The 14,440-nt window shown below is 36.4% G+C and overlaps 1 protein-coding gene across 1 annotated transcript in view; it reads right to left on the bottom strand.

Annotated features, from left to right (window-relative positions):
- The window catches only part of VRK1 (VRK serine/threonine kinase 1), a 34,956-nt gene that overhangs the window by 12,544 nt on the left and 7,972 nt on the right, over window positions 1-14,440 (bottom strand). The window contains exons 3-11 of the mRNA XM_084270452.1: window positions 13,741-13,796; window positions 9,616-9,685; window positions 9,134-9,221; window positions 7,897-8,005; window positions 7,663-7,755; window positions 5,142-5,274; window positions 3,951-4,071; window positions 2,914-2,972; window positions 1,910-2,088 (exon numbers count right to left, since the gene is read on the bottom strand). Of these exons, the coding sequence (XP_084126578.1) occupies window positions 1,910-2,088; window positions 2,914-2,972; window positions 3,951-4,071; window positions 5,142-5,274; window positions 7,663-7,755; window positions 7,897-8,005; window positions 9,134-9,221; window positions 9,616-9,685; window positions 13,741-13,796 (908 nt within the window). The remainder of the gene's footprint in view (window positions 1-1,909; window positions 2,089-2,913; window positions 2,973-3,950; window positions 4,072-5,141; window positions 5,275-7,662; window positions 7,756-7,896; window positions 8,006-9,133; window positions 9,222-9,615; window positions 9,686-13,740; window positions 13,797-14,440) is intronic.

Consider the following 14,440-nt stretch of genomic DNA (forward strand, 5'->3'; position numbering starts at 1 on the left):
TTAGCATTCTATGTTCTTCCTTTCTTCTTCTGTGTATCTAAGTGTCCAGCTATTCTCAACTAGCACGTATCATCTTCCTGTTCTCCTAGTCTCTCAGTGTCAGATACTCCCTGGAAGAAAAACCTAGTAGCACAAGCTCCCAAACATATATTGTGGGAAGGGACACATCCTGCTGAAGACCCTCTTTCTAATAATTCTTGAAGAAAACAGCAAAATATGCCATTGAAGGGACTGGCACAATCTGTTCTTCCACCCTAGCCTATACCACAGCTGTTACAATGCTTAGAAAATGCAACATAGAAAGAAGAGTTATCTGTCCTGGTATTTGGTCAAAAGCAAGCAGGCAATGACAACCTGATTTCAAGCAAACAATATTATTCTGTCTGGACAATCTAGTTGGCATGGAGTCCACTGTGATTTGAAGCAGACAGCTGAAAACATTTACACAGGCCAGTAACACTAATTTTTTTATATATGTAAGTGCTTGAACATATGCTGACTATGCACCATGCACATGGTTCCTCAAAGTTTAAAATTTAAAAAAAAAAAAAGAAGAAATAAAAGGAACTAGTTTTTACGTTGGGTTTTCTAACTGATGCTAGCAGGTAAGAACCTATGGAAAAGCATTATCCCACCCTTTGGGCATGGTCTTTAGTGGCTAAAGAACTAAGATTTTTAAAGCTTTACTGCACTGGAAATGTGCACCAAACATCTCTGCTGGACAAGGACATTAAAGGTCACAGATGCTGGCTCTGCAGCAGGCCACCTTATTCAGCAAAGCAACCAGCCAACCATTAAAAACCTTTTTTTTTTCTCCCCCAAAAAACAGGTCTCAAGCCATGTATATCCACAGGGGAACAAAACATTTTATGCTAACAAACTCTCCTTTTGGATAGACCTTTATCCTAACATTTTCTGCTGAACAGAGTGCAAAGACCATGACTGTATGATTTTAGTCAAAGCACTGTTTACTGGGAAAAATAAAAGCAGAAAGAAAAGCTGGATGTATATCCTCAGAAGACTTTAAAATCTGCAACTTTTTTGGTGCTTTTTGCCTACCTTTAACACTGCTGATTATGTCAGTAAGCAAGCAGAATTGTTGTAGTATTACCTTGCATTACAATTCTCAGTTCCCTGGTTCACGCTAAAGGAACCAATAAACTGCCCACCTGTTATTAACAAATGCAAATAAGCAAGTAATAAATGCAGTTTAAAATAGAAGATAAAATTTATTGTTCCATACAGTTGAATTAAATGATATAAAGGTATTTTCTATTCTATGAATTTGACCATTTTTATTTTTTTCTTATAAACTGTTTTAACATACAAATTGATTTCCCTAAAGTTTAAAAAGCTCTCACACTGTATCCAAATGGGAGTCCAATTCTAAAGTTTAAAGCTTCTTAAATACAAAGAATAAACTATAGTAGTAGTCTCAGGGTATTTAAGACTCACATTAGATCACAGTGAATTCAATATGTGAATTTCAGAATCAAATAGTTGGCATAAAGATATATAAACTAGGCTTTGAACTAGTCATGGAAAAGAAACTAATCAGAAACAAAATCTAGACTTATTTTACCTTACATGCATTTTGATCCATCTGGAGTTTTACCAATTTAAAGGAAAATAAGTAAATTAACAGAATGTTCATCCGTATGAATGACTCTACAACTAGATATACACATTCTGTTCTCCAAGATAGTATCTATTATGAAAGTATACCTATGAAGATCATTCTGTATTAAGTTTTAATAACAATTACTGAAGTTTTAAGAGAAGTAACACATAATAGTAGGACTTAAATGTTTCACTATTTTCTTATTTCCTACTGAATGGCACCTAGTTCCAATACCACTTTAACTCTTTAAAAATGCATTAGAAGCTGACAGACTTTTAGACTACAAACCTTTTGCGTGGGTTTTGTTTGCAAGCCTCCATTCTCTGACAAGCCAAAGTCAAGTACTCCATCATCTTTTTGTCCAATGGCCTTAAGACCTTGCAAGAGTATTTCTCGGAAATGCTGATAAACGGGTTTCTCTTCATAGCTCAGTAGCTTCACCTTTTCCATATATTTCACTATTTCAGCTAAAGAAATGGTACCTCCAATTAATTGCTGTTCGAAAACATTTTAATCAGTCACTTTTCACAAAACAGTCAGAAATGATACATGTACTGCTTATGCAGGTTTTTTTGAAACTGTTATTTATAAACTGATGATTGCAACTTTACTACCAAAAAACTATACCAAGGTTCATTCCCCAGTGATGACAGCATCCCCGTTTTTACACATTCCTTGCAATGAAGAAAACAGTCAGTCATAAAAAAAAATGTAACAGGCCCATCTTTACCACTGAATGCTTGTTTACATGGTATTTCTTATCCAATTTTTTAAAATGTTGAAACTTAGTCTCAGAATGAGTCCAAGACTGAAGCATGTCAAAAAAATCATCAAACATTTGACCACTGAAAAGAAAAAACAGACAAGTCACACTTGATTGAGAAAACTCCCTTCTGATCATCAGGAGTAGCCAGAAATAACTAAATACTTAAGATCCAAAAAAAGATTATGTATAATACAGACAGATTAAAAAAAGGTCTACTCAGAAAAATCACTGAGGACACATACAAACAACCTAGACTCCAAGCCTGCATTACTTTATAGTTTGAATCTTTCAAATTCAGTTGTGAAAAATCAACTTGCACATTTCACAGTTGAAATTACTCAATGCTGTCTTTAGGCAGAAGCAATGGCATCTGCAGTTCATATAACTGCAGCCAAAAGGAAGAGTTTAAGCTTCTCCTAATCAACAGTCTAATTTGTGCAACTCTGCTGTTGCTGATAAAAGAAGAAAAATAGGTACAAACTTCGGTGAACAAGGAGGACCTAAAGCCACAGATACGTGCTCTTACCTGGTTTGTTTTTCCCTGGAAAGCATTTGTCCATCAAAACTGATATATTATCTCTACATCTGAAAAATAAAATTATTCAAAATTCAATTCTTCCAAAGTTTGAATCTTGTCCTGTTCTGACAAACATCCTAAGTACTTAGCCTGGGCCACTGTCAGAGACAGGAAATCCTACTGAATAAACCTCTGGTATGACTTGGTATAGCCACTTTTAGGAGAGCAGGACATTTGGGAAGACGAGTAATGATAGACAGGCTACATGAAATATATTAAGTTTTTGTTCCATGGTTTTTGATTCTTATAAAAGTAAGCAAGTAGAAGACAGAGGAAACAGAACTGGTCAGTTTTAAACCCCCATAAACTCTTCCTGCTTGATGACTCTCTAGCTGACATTACTCTGAGCAGATCGCCTGACAAAATAGTAACTGGGGGAAAGAGGGAGGCTTCCCTAATACTGGCCTAAGTATTACAAATAGAGATAAAAGATAACAAATACTTGTTAATGACACAGAAACTGCTGTGTTGGGATAGCTTTCTTCTTATTAAATATCTGACAAGATAGCGTTGAAGAGGGTGAGGGGGAAGATAAAGGGATGTAACAGTGAGGGAGAGGGTCAAAAAAAAAATTAGTAGCTCTTTAACTGGAATGATGCTCAAAGACACTTAAGATCCACCTTTAGCTCTCACCTCTGCCACTGACCCCAAAGCACAGTGTTATAAAGGTTACACATGCTCCACACTTGCCGTACAGCAGAACTAAGGGTTACCTGCACAATGGTAACATATTCTAAAGCAACAACCCCGTGCTGCATACAAAAGCATCTCACATATGCAAAAAGCTTTATTTGTCCTGTTTTACTGTCATCCAATTAAGCAAGCCAAGGATACATGGGACATGAAGAAGGGAAACTGAGGGATATACAAAACAACAGCCTACTCACCAAAAGGGAACATCCTGAAAGTACAAAGCACTACTACACTAATGTATTTTCATTCCTATCTTCAACATCAAAAGAAAAAGAAAACAAGTACTTTCTCACCTGATTTTTGAGTCTCTGACAAAATTTGGATCATTAATGTTATCTTCCCATGGAAGACAGCCACTAAGCCAATGAATCATACAATAACCCAAGATCTCCAGATCACCACGTCTTGATGGTGCTAAATACATACACACACAAAAACCACAACTGTAAGAGCAGCTAATGAAACTACACACATTTTAACAACAGTTAACATTTCTAAATATGTTAAGACAGTAAAAAGTCAATGCCAACACTGAAACACACTAGTGTATCTGTTACTTATTTCTTTATTTTAGTGTAAAAGCAAGAAAGGAAAAAATATTGTTCCTGCATCTGGAAGGATAACTTCATTTTCAAGTCCTTTAAGTCCTTTATCAATCTCTTTCTTCTACTCAAGGACATGACATGCTGCAGTTATCCCAGTTTGGGAAGGTTTTTAAGTACTCAGATTGTGGAAAAAATAGAGCAAGCTACTGAAGTGATTGACTTTCTGTTCAAAACAGTTTTTACTTCCCTTCTTCTATAAAAAGGTAATAGTGCTGAAACCCCAGCTCCTGAAAAAAAATATTCCACAATGCTGAAGTATTTCAGCCTGAAAACTGAACAGAGGATGGTAAAAGATCAGAACACTATGCCTTGCAAAAAAACCCCAAAAAAACAAAAAACACACCAATCAGCAAAAAAATCCCCATGCATGCATTTACCACAAAATAGCATGAATGGACAAATCAAGTCATCTTTTTTCATGTTCAATTTTAAGCGTAAGTGCAACAGTTCATTCTGAACTAAATAATTTTCAACAACAGATACTGCTGCAGGACACATTCTAATATAACAAAATTTAGGAATAAAAAAAATAAAATTAGGGTTCACTATAAATTGTCAATGTTTAATCAGAGACAGATTATCCTTTTCATACTTTTTCACAATTCCTGTCTTTTGATGTTCAGTATTTAATAATTAAATTATTTTTAGTTTAAAATCTTCTAAATATTAAGCCATAAATAAAATAAAGAATACTGTGCATCTTTCCCAAATAAGAAGGAACTGTGTTTGGAAGGAAAGAACACTGTTCAGAAGGAAGGATAGTCCTTCTGTAGATTCGGAATCCTGGCTTTTTACAAAACTCAGTGCAGCACAGTCTTTTATATTTATAAAAAGGATACACAAATGCCCATTGCTGAGAACAAAGTTTTACATCCTTACCCACACCCTTGTGTGCATCAATACTGGTATATTCAATAGTTCCATCATGACACATTTTACTGTCTTCTTTATATACTTTGTGAACTCCATCAGGACAGTATCGATAGGCAAGTCCGTAATCCACCAAATACACCTGGTAATTTCCACAAAGAATTCTAAGATTAAAGATCTATAAGTACAAAAAATGTGCAATTTATAAATGTAATTCTCAACCATTCTCCTAACTTCTTAAAAAGTATTAAAACTAGTGACTTTTTCAATTTTAAATGATCCTTTCCTGGGGCTTTACTGAGATTGCTATTAATGATTTGAAAAAAATGTATCTGATAGGTTTTGTAACTTTCCATATAGCAGCCTGATCTGGAAGTAATTTCTTGCTGATACAGAGGACAAGTCCAGCAAAATAGTCGATTGTTACCAGTAAGATTGAATGTTAAAAAAAAAAAAATGTTTAAAAAACCCAAACCAACCAAACAACAACAATAAACCCTGGAACAGTGTAATGTTAGTAGTTATAAACACACTCACTGTCCCAACCTCTTTAAAGTCAGCTGTCCCATTTGAGCACTACTATATGCTATTGTGGTGGTTTGACCCTAGCTGGAGGCCAGATGCCTATCCAAGCCACTTCATCACTCCCCTTTTCAGCTGGACAGGGGAGAAAATATATACTGGGAGACATGAGTCTAGATAAATACAGGGAGAGACCGTTCAGCAATTAGCATCATGGGCAAAACACAGAAGCCACCCCTGCAGCCCCCACCTCCTGCACCAGAACCTTGCCATGCAAAACCACAACAGAGTGGCTTCTTCAAGAAGCAGCGTGAAGCTCTCTGCAGGCCCGACAGAGCAAACACCAGCCAACTTAAGGCCGGAGTTGCTGTTGACCGAGTCTGAGCCCATCAGTAATAATCACAGCACCTCTGTGAATCACATTTAAGAAGAAAAAAAACCACAAGCAGCTGGTTTTTGCCACCACAGAAGGGAGTGAGAGGATGTAAGAAACTGCAGACACCAAGATCAGTGAGGAAGGAGGAGGCGGCAGCACTCCAGGCATTGGAGGAGAGACTTCCCTTCAGCCCGTGAACAACAGGGTGAGGCAGGTTGTCTCCCTGCAGCACATAGAACACGATGGGGAGCAGAGATACCACCTGCAGCCTGTGGAGAAACCCCACGCTGGAACACGTAGAGGGAGACATAGAGAAGAGACTGTGTGCTGTGTTGGAGCAAGTTCCTGGATGGACCTGTGGCCCCGTGGAGAGGCTCATGCCAGAGCAGGTTTGCTGGGGGGGGTGTCGTGACTCTAGGGGACCAGGGTGGAAGAGCCTGGGCCTAAGAGACATTCTATGATTTATAACTGCACGCCCCACGCTGGGGCAGATGGTGAAGAGCTCAAGCCCTGTGGGAAAGGACTCGTGGCGGAGTTCTTGGAGGACTGTCTCCTGTGGGTAGGACCCCACTCTGGAGCAGGGGAAGAGTGTGAGGGATGCCCCTTTACGCCCAGAGAAGCAACTCATGAGGAACTGACCAAAACCCCCATTCCCTGTCCCCCCATGCCACGTGAAGGAGGGGAGGCGTAAGGGAGACAAATCATGACTAAAGTTGAGTCTGCAAAGAAGGGAGGGGTGGGAGGAGATGCTTTAAGATCTGGTTGCACTTCTCATTATCCAACTCTGGTTTTACTGTGTATAGTGTAATGTAATAAATCAGACAGGATTTTTAGTCTATGTTGAGTCGGTTTTACCCATGACACTAATTACAGAATGATGTCTCCCTGTCCTTATCTCAACTCCTAAGCCTCTCAATATATATTTTCTCCCCTGTCCAGCTGAAAAGGGGAGTGATAGACCGACTTTGGTGTGCCCTGGCCTCCAGCCAGGGTTAAACCACCACACACTCCTGCAGCCCCCCCTTCCTCCACCAGAAACTTGCTGCACAAAACCACAACTGTATTAACTCCTCACTAACATCAGATTACTTTAAGAGAACTGAGATTATTTATTTCATGGGCAAGAAAACATACATAATTCTGAAACTCTAATCTGCATTGTTTGAACAGCAAAGAGAGTTAAAAATGCAGAAAAATGAAAGACTTCTGTAAATCAAGTGGAACAATCAACACTTTAAAGACCAATTTTTCCAAGTAACAGAACACTTATCTGATGGATTTCTTGAACAAAGGAATGAGGTAACAATGCAGACAGGCAAACATAATTTACCAGTGTACTATATAATTTTAAGCTTCCACCTGCAAATACCTATTTGTAAGTCGTCTTTTTTTTTTTAATCTTGAGAATTTATCTAGAATATTATTTAGGCCAAATAGTCAATTTGATAACTGTCCTGCAAAATGCATTAAAAAATTGTAGAATATTAACTAGATATAAATGTCAAGCAGAAATAATGCTACTATATACATTCTTAAAAATGAACTTCTGCTAGATTTCACAGGTTCAAAGCACTCCCATGTGTTGTCAAATAGAAGGTTTAAAACGTAAGGAATAAAATGCATCATAAATACCTGATTAGGGTTCTTGTAACTCAGAAGAATGTTTGAGGCCTTGATGTCTCCATGCACATATTCATGCTCATGGATGTATTCTAGAATATCAAGCTAACAAAACAAAAAGTCATATAAATGCAGTACCGTGCTCCACCCAGCAGAGGACCTGTACTCAGCACAAAAGCAATATTAAACTGAAAGACTTACATAGGGAAACCAGATTGTGCAAATGAAACATTTTTCTCAACTTACTATTCTGAGGCCTAATTGTAGTACAGTTTTATGGGAAAATCGCTTTCCATTCTCTTCAAATATCTTCTGAAGGTCTCTGCCAAATCGGTCCATTATCATAAATCGATAACTAAATTCAGGGAAAAAAGACACAGCAAAGTTACTCCATTGTACATAACAAAGTATTTTATCTGTGTGTTAACTGTACAAATTACTGACTGAAAACACCTCTCAAAAGATAAAATGCAGGTATACAGAAAATAAATATGTGGGAAGTATTTTACTTTTTTTTTAATGTTGTACATCAATTTTTTACTTTTTTACATCAGCTAGTCAAATGTCCATCCATGAAGAGAACTGTTCTTTATTCCTGGCCAGTTATGCAATACAATAACTACTATTATCTGTATTGTAATAACAAGAAAATATCTGTATTGTAATTTATTAAAGGTAAACCCAAGCACCAGTTACGACAACGTTCTTTTTTTACTTTAGAAATGGCTAATGGTTACTTTAAACAGTTTGCTTCTTGAAATCTATTGCTACCTCCCTTGCTGTAGCCAAAACAGTTCTAGTACTGTAAAAGCTTGTAGTGACTACATTAAAGAAAAGCAGAGATCCTTTGTTGTATCTACTTTTGCCTCTCAAAATGAATGTGGATTTTACATTGCATTACTTTTGAAGTAACATACTAGGGCATATATATGAACTGCCCTACAGAGCGGTACACACAAAGAAGTCTGACCTACTACAAGCTACCAGACAACTACTAGAACTCCTTTGCAGCACAGCTGCTTAGAGAAAGCCCAGTAAGAAACAAAGACTGTCATATAATCAGGCATACTATTCAAGACCAAGTAATAAAGATCCTTCATGACCTGTAACGATACTAAAAATGATCCCTATATTTACCATGAGACTGACTAGTAATATATTTAACTCAGAGATTAAGTCAAAAAAGCTATCCCTAGGAAAAATAAAATAGATTCAGAGAGAGCACTAAGGCCTGTATATGTGTGAGTGAAAATACTCCTTAAATTAAAACTACATCGCATGGAAAACAGACAGAAATATAGTAATAAGAACAATACAAATTGTGTAATACTTACACACACCCCATTATAAATATGAAGCTCTGTAGCAGAAAATAACAATATGTAGGCAGGTAGAAAATATATCTTAAAGTAAATTAGGTTAAAAAGGGTAGTGGTTGTGGATGAAATAAATCCCAGTATATGCCAACAAAAGATATATTCACCTGTTTCCATTTTTTTCATGTAATCCAAAGGCCAAATATTTTGGTACACCCAAGTATCCCAGTTTATGAGACTCAGTCCACTTCCGAACTGAAAATACAAATAAAGGTAAGTTCATGAATTTGCATTGGTAGAGACTGACATAAAAAGGGAGTGCTCACATTGCTCACAGTTTCTGCATACAGGTAAACTGCTTATTGCATGGAAGCTTGTATGCAAAGTATGCTGGGAAGTTAATGATGCATCCATTGTAGGGCCAGAGATGCAATTAAAGTTTCAATTTAGACAATACCATCAACACAACTATAAAGAGCATCTTACCAAAAAACCTTAATTTTACTGTATGTCTGAATTAGATATCAATAATTTAAAAATAATTCTAAAATTACCTAAAAAGATTCTCTTCAGGTTTGATCTTACTCCTATAGACTCTATTTTCCTAAATGCTTGTAGTTCATTAAAAACATTTTAATAGACTGCTTACTTTGATCTGTCCTAGCAGCTCGGAGGTAGAACATTACCTCAACAGAAAGAGGTCCATTCTGGCTGGGTTCCTTTAAGACAATTTAAAATTAGTTAAAAATTGCTGTGTTAGTGCCTAATAATTTTTAGAAGCTCACAAAATGTAATATTCACCCTATAAAAACATATTCTCCCTCAAATGGTCTACCCAGTACTAAATTACATAGAACATGTTCTTTTTAGTAAAGAAGGTTGGCTCTAGAAAGTTATTTTTATTGTAAATTGCTTAACATTAAGGATATCAAAAAATCCTTTCCCATAACAAAAGATTAAAGAATAACAAATTAACTGGAACATATAGAAATATTACCAATAATTGGCAGCTAAGGTTTAGCAGAGAACATTAAACAACATTCATTATCTCAGATTTTCTAGATTAAAGCTGGATTCCATCAGTTCCAATAGCCATTAGCAAGCCTAAAATAACACCTGAAATGATCTGATGGAAAAATCTTAACAGAAGTTAAATTCTCACTGAACATAAGGTATTTTGTTTCCTTTGTACGTTAATTGATCAAGATAAAAATTACAGAGGATTTCACAACTTCTTTTAAACTATAACTACCACGTTAACTTCAGAGTCTACCTTGCATTAAAGCTAACAAGGTATTTCATTTTCATTTTCTAGGAACACATATATGGTAAACATGAATTACATGTAAAGTGCAAGAGAGAAACTGGTTTGAAAATGTCAAAGCTTGAAAAACTGCAAGAATTGTAAATGGGAAAGTACCTTGACTCTACATTTCCAAAACTTAGAGAAAAACAAAATATTTCAACTCTTGTAATTTTTAAGTGGGTGATTTTGAGATAAGCTTAAGCAATTTTAGTCAAAATTTATTCTCTCTCAGTGAAAATATCTGTTATGCAACATGCTACACTTAGAGAAATTAACAGAAATTTTTAAAAGTAGGTGATTACTGACAAAGCCCAGAAAGAATATAATCATGGTATATTAGCAAAAGTTCCAAGATATATAACATCAATCTTAAATGGTTTTAATTGTAACTTTTAAATGCATATGTAGTGATCCAGAAAACTGCTAAAGGACAGAGTGTACCACTCAGCTAATAGAGGTTTACTTCTGTCTGGCATTAATGAAGCAATGTAAGAGATCAAACACACTGATGAACATCAAACATACTGACAAACATGGGTATTAGTGTACATCTGATGCACTGGCTTGGGGGCAGAGTAGGGAGACTGTTAGAATGAGTGTAGATACCAGCTTAGGTACCACTCCCAAGCCCAGACACTTGACAAAACTACAATCTTCACCTCACTTTCTTCAGCAGCACTGCCCTGATAAACAGTGGAGCCAAGACAACAATTTCCTGGTCCTTCCTTGGAGGAAACATGTTCAGACTTAAGCCATGAACTTAAAAAACCCAACTAGACCAACTGATCAATGCATATCAACTTTGGTACAAGCATATTTACTTTCAGTTAACTTATTTATCCACTATGGACAACAAATTAGTAATACAGAAATTATTTATACAGAGAAGGGCTAAATAGCCTCATTCTTACACTGAAGTTATCTTGAACAAACGTTACTTGACCTATTCATATGTTTCTGTGTAACATAATCCATTAATACTTTAACTTAATAAGAATAAAAATTATACATATTATTTTGATTCAATTTCCATAGTTTTGAGGAATGTTATTTTCTTACTAAAATACAGCAAAACTGTAGGTGTTAAAAATTCTTAGAATATTTATCTTTAAATAAATTACTCCACCAAAAAATGTCTCAGTGCTGACAAAAAAAAGATGCATCTTTCTCTGTTCATACTTTAGGGGACAGATAAATGATTTAACCACAAAACAGATCTTCACACAGACTACGAAGCTGTTTCCACATAATACCATTAATTCTGTATACAAATAAATAAATGCATCCGCTATGTTAAAAAGGCTCGTGTAATGATGTCCAATACTTGCCACACTAGTCATCTTATTCACTAGACCTCAAATGCAAAATTCTGCCACTTTGTGCCCAGCGTCATCCTAAACACGTGATTTAAAAAACTGAAATTAAAGTCTAATTAGAAAAGATACCATAATAAAAGAGATTATGTAGTATGTGTTGAAACCCTGCAAATTTCTTCAAGTAGTATTTTAAGAATTGTGATCTTTTTCAGTCAGCAATTTAATGAAGTGTTATTAAACTCTGCATCCATTCCTGAACAATGACATCTGAAAGGTCCACATGTTAAAAAGCACTTCCTTTTTTAATAAAAACTGTGATTCATTTTGTACTGCTGAGACATCAATACTATGAGGATATGTCAAAGACTAAGCCAATTTCCATCCTGTTTTAATAGCTTAATTTGAAGAACATTACTATAGAAGCACATATTTTGTTAAACACTAATAATTGTTCAAAGCTGTTAACCACAGTGCTTCAGCTGGTGGATCAACTAGGAATCTCACAGGCATCAGAAAATAGGCCCTTATCCATAGTTGTGTTATACTAGACTGTATCTTATGGGTCATTTGTGAGGGCAGCACAAAGACTGGGGCTACTCTTTATTGCCATAAAGACAAAATTATGAAAGACAAATTAAAAGTGAGTAGTCATCTGGGAGATTAGCAATGGAGGTATTTACAAATTGCTGCAACAAAGTGAATCTAGTATAAAAGCAGCCCAAAAGTTACACCTTTTCTTATATTCAGAACCAAAGCAAAGAAGCAGATGGACAGGTTTCAACCTCAGTGAAAGAGAACAACAACCACACACAGCATAAAATAATGCATATCCAACAATTTTCCAGGTCGAGTTAAACTGGATACCTCCATGAAAGTTAAATGGATCTCTGCTTCATGATCAGTTCAAGCACATCTCTTCTTCCTATTTCAGTCAGGAGCAGGGAATTAGGAGCCACTGCTGAAAACCTGAATGTCTTATCTGCCTCTAACACAGGCTACAACCCCAGCATAATGGACAGCCCTCAATGGCCTCAATGCCCTCAATGGCACAGGTCGGACATATACAAGAGGTTGCCACCACGCAGCAGCTGCAGGCTGAGGGTCCTGCGCTGTGGGGAATACCTGCCCGCAAACACCTAAGGCAGCAGCGCTACACTGATGTGGCAAGTGTAGCAGTTTGACACCTGCACTGTGAGCAGTGGTTTCTTTCAGCAAGTGACAACATTTCAGAAACAGGGTGATCACCAAAACACAGTATCTTGGGGTATCTGAACAGTACTCTAGAATTTCCCTGTGGTCAGCAGATAAAAATATCAAGATTAAAGGCACATACTAGCTAAAAGTATTTTATTCTAAATTAACCTGATCTTTTAGTCTGGCCTTGAGCCCAGCTGGTATTCACTCTCTCAGGCCTACAGAAAGCTTTTAGCTCCTTACAGAAGCCACCCCTGCAGCCCCCCTTCCTCCGCCAGAACTCCACCATGCAAAACCACAAGAACAGTATAGTCAAATCACGTTAAATCTTTTAAGATTAAAAACATAATAAAATCTGAGCTAATAAAAAGAATTTGCTGACTTGCTACAGTGGGCAAAAAATAAGCTACCAACAATGCTTTTTCTTCTCTCTAATCATTAGGTTAAAAAAATTACGTGTTGCTGCCATTTTAATTCAACAGAAATTAGAATACGTACATGTTTTATGATAAAACATTTAAAGGGACTTTATTATCTGTGGGGACCTCAGGAATCAAAGTTTTGCTGTTTCTACTCCCAAGCCATCTGTCAGCGTACCAACATCCAGTGGTGAGCAACAGTTCACAGACTCACTGTTGAATCACAGAAATTCTCCAAAAGCTAGCCAGATTTCATTCATTCTGTGTTATTAGGACTGTTTACCAGAAACAGCAAATGAAACTGAATCTGATCCAGTTCAAGAACCTTTTTCAATTCAGCTGATGTTCCATTATCCACCCTCATATACCGGAGTCCAAATTCTTAGTCAGCAGCACTACTTTGTATCACCACACTTACTTTATTTTAAACAGCACTATGCAACTGTATTATTTTCAGTCAGAAGATGTTTTAAATTACACATGCTACTCTAGAACAAACATTTTCAAGTTGTGAAGTAAAGATTCAAATGCTCTCTTACCACTTTTGCAACATAAGGTGCATCACTGCCAACCGACTTTGAAGAATTAACATCAGCTGTTAAAAAAGAAGCGTTTATTAGTAGTAGGAGAGGAAACTGTCACAAAAACATACACTTATTTGCTATGCAGCATGGAAAAACAAATGACAAAGCAATTAAGTACTGACGTGAACATATCTCAGTACCTTACACTTTGGTAAGAGAAGTACTCTATATGGCAATTCTACATGAATATGGTCTTGCATCCTACCTTCTGTTTGAGGGAAACAGGTAGCTTATTAAAGGAGGAGTTCTTTTTTATTATTCATTATTTTTTCCCAGTTAATAGCATTTCTTTCCTTTTCTAGGACTGTAATGAATATACACAGTTGTGAACAGAGAGATGAAAAATACATTCTCTCTATTATTTTGCCATGTCAGATATTCGAGTGACTTTCTGTTGCTACTAAGCTGTTGATACTGGTGACAGGAGATACAGGTATGAAGGGCAACAAGTCAAGCAAACGATGGGGAAGGAAACAGAAGACAAGCTTTGGCTTGAACAAAGCTGTAATTCTTAACACAAAGAACAACACAATTTAAGTGAGCTGGAACTCCAATCTTAGTAAATTTAGTAGCTCACTGAGCAAGGCTGAGTAAGTAGTAGAGAGCTTCTTTGGCAAGAAGCTACCCACTGGTCACGATTTTCTTCTTAATAAAC

The sequence above is a fragment of the Gallinula chloropus genome (assembly GCF_964237585.1).
Source record: "Gallinula chloropus genome assembly, chromosome: 14".
Taxonomy (NCBI): Eukaryota; Metazoa; Chordata; class Aves; order Gruiformes; family Rallidae; genus Gallinula; species Gallinula chloropus.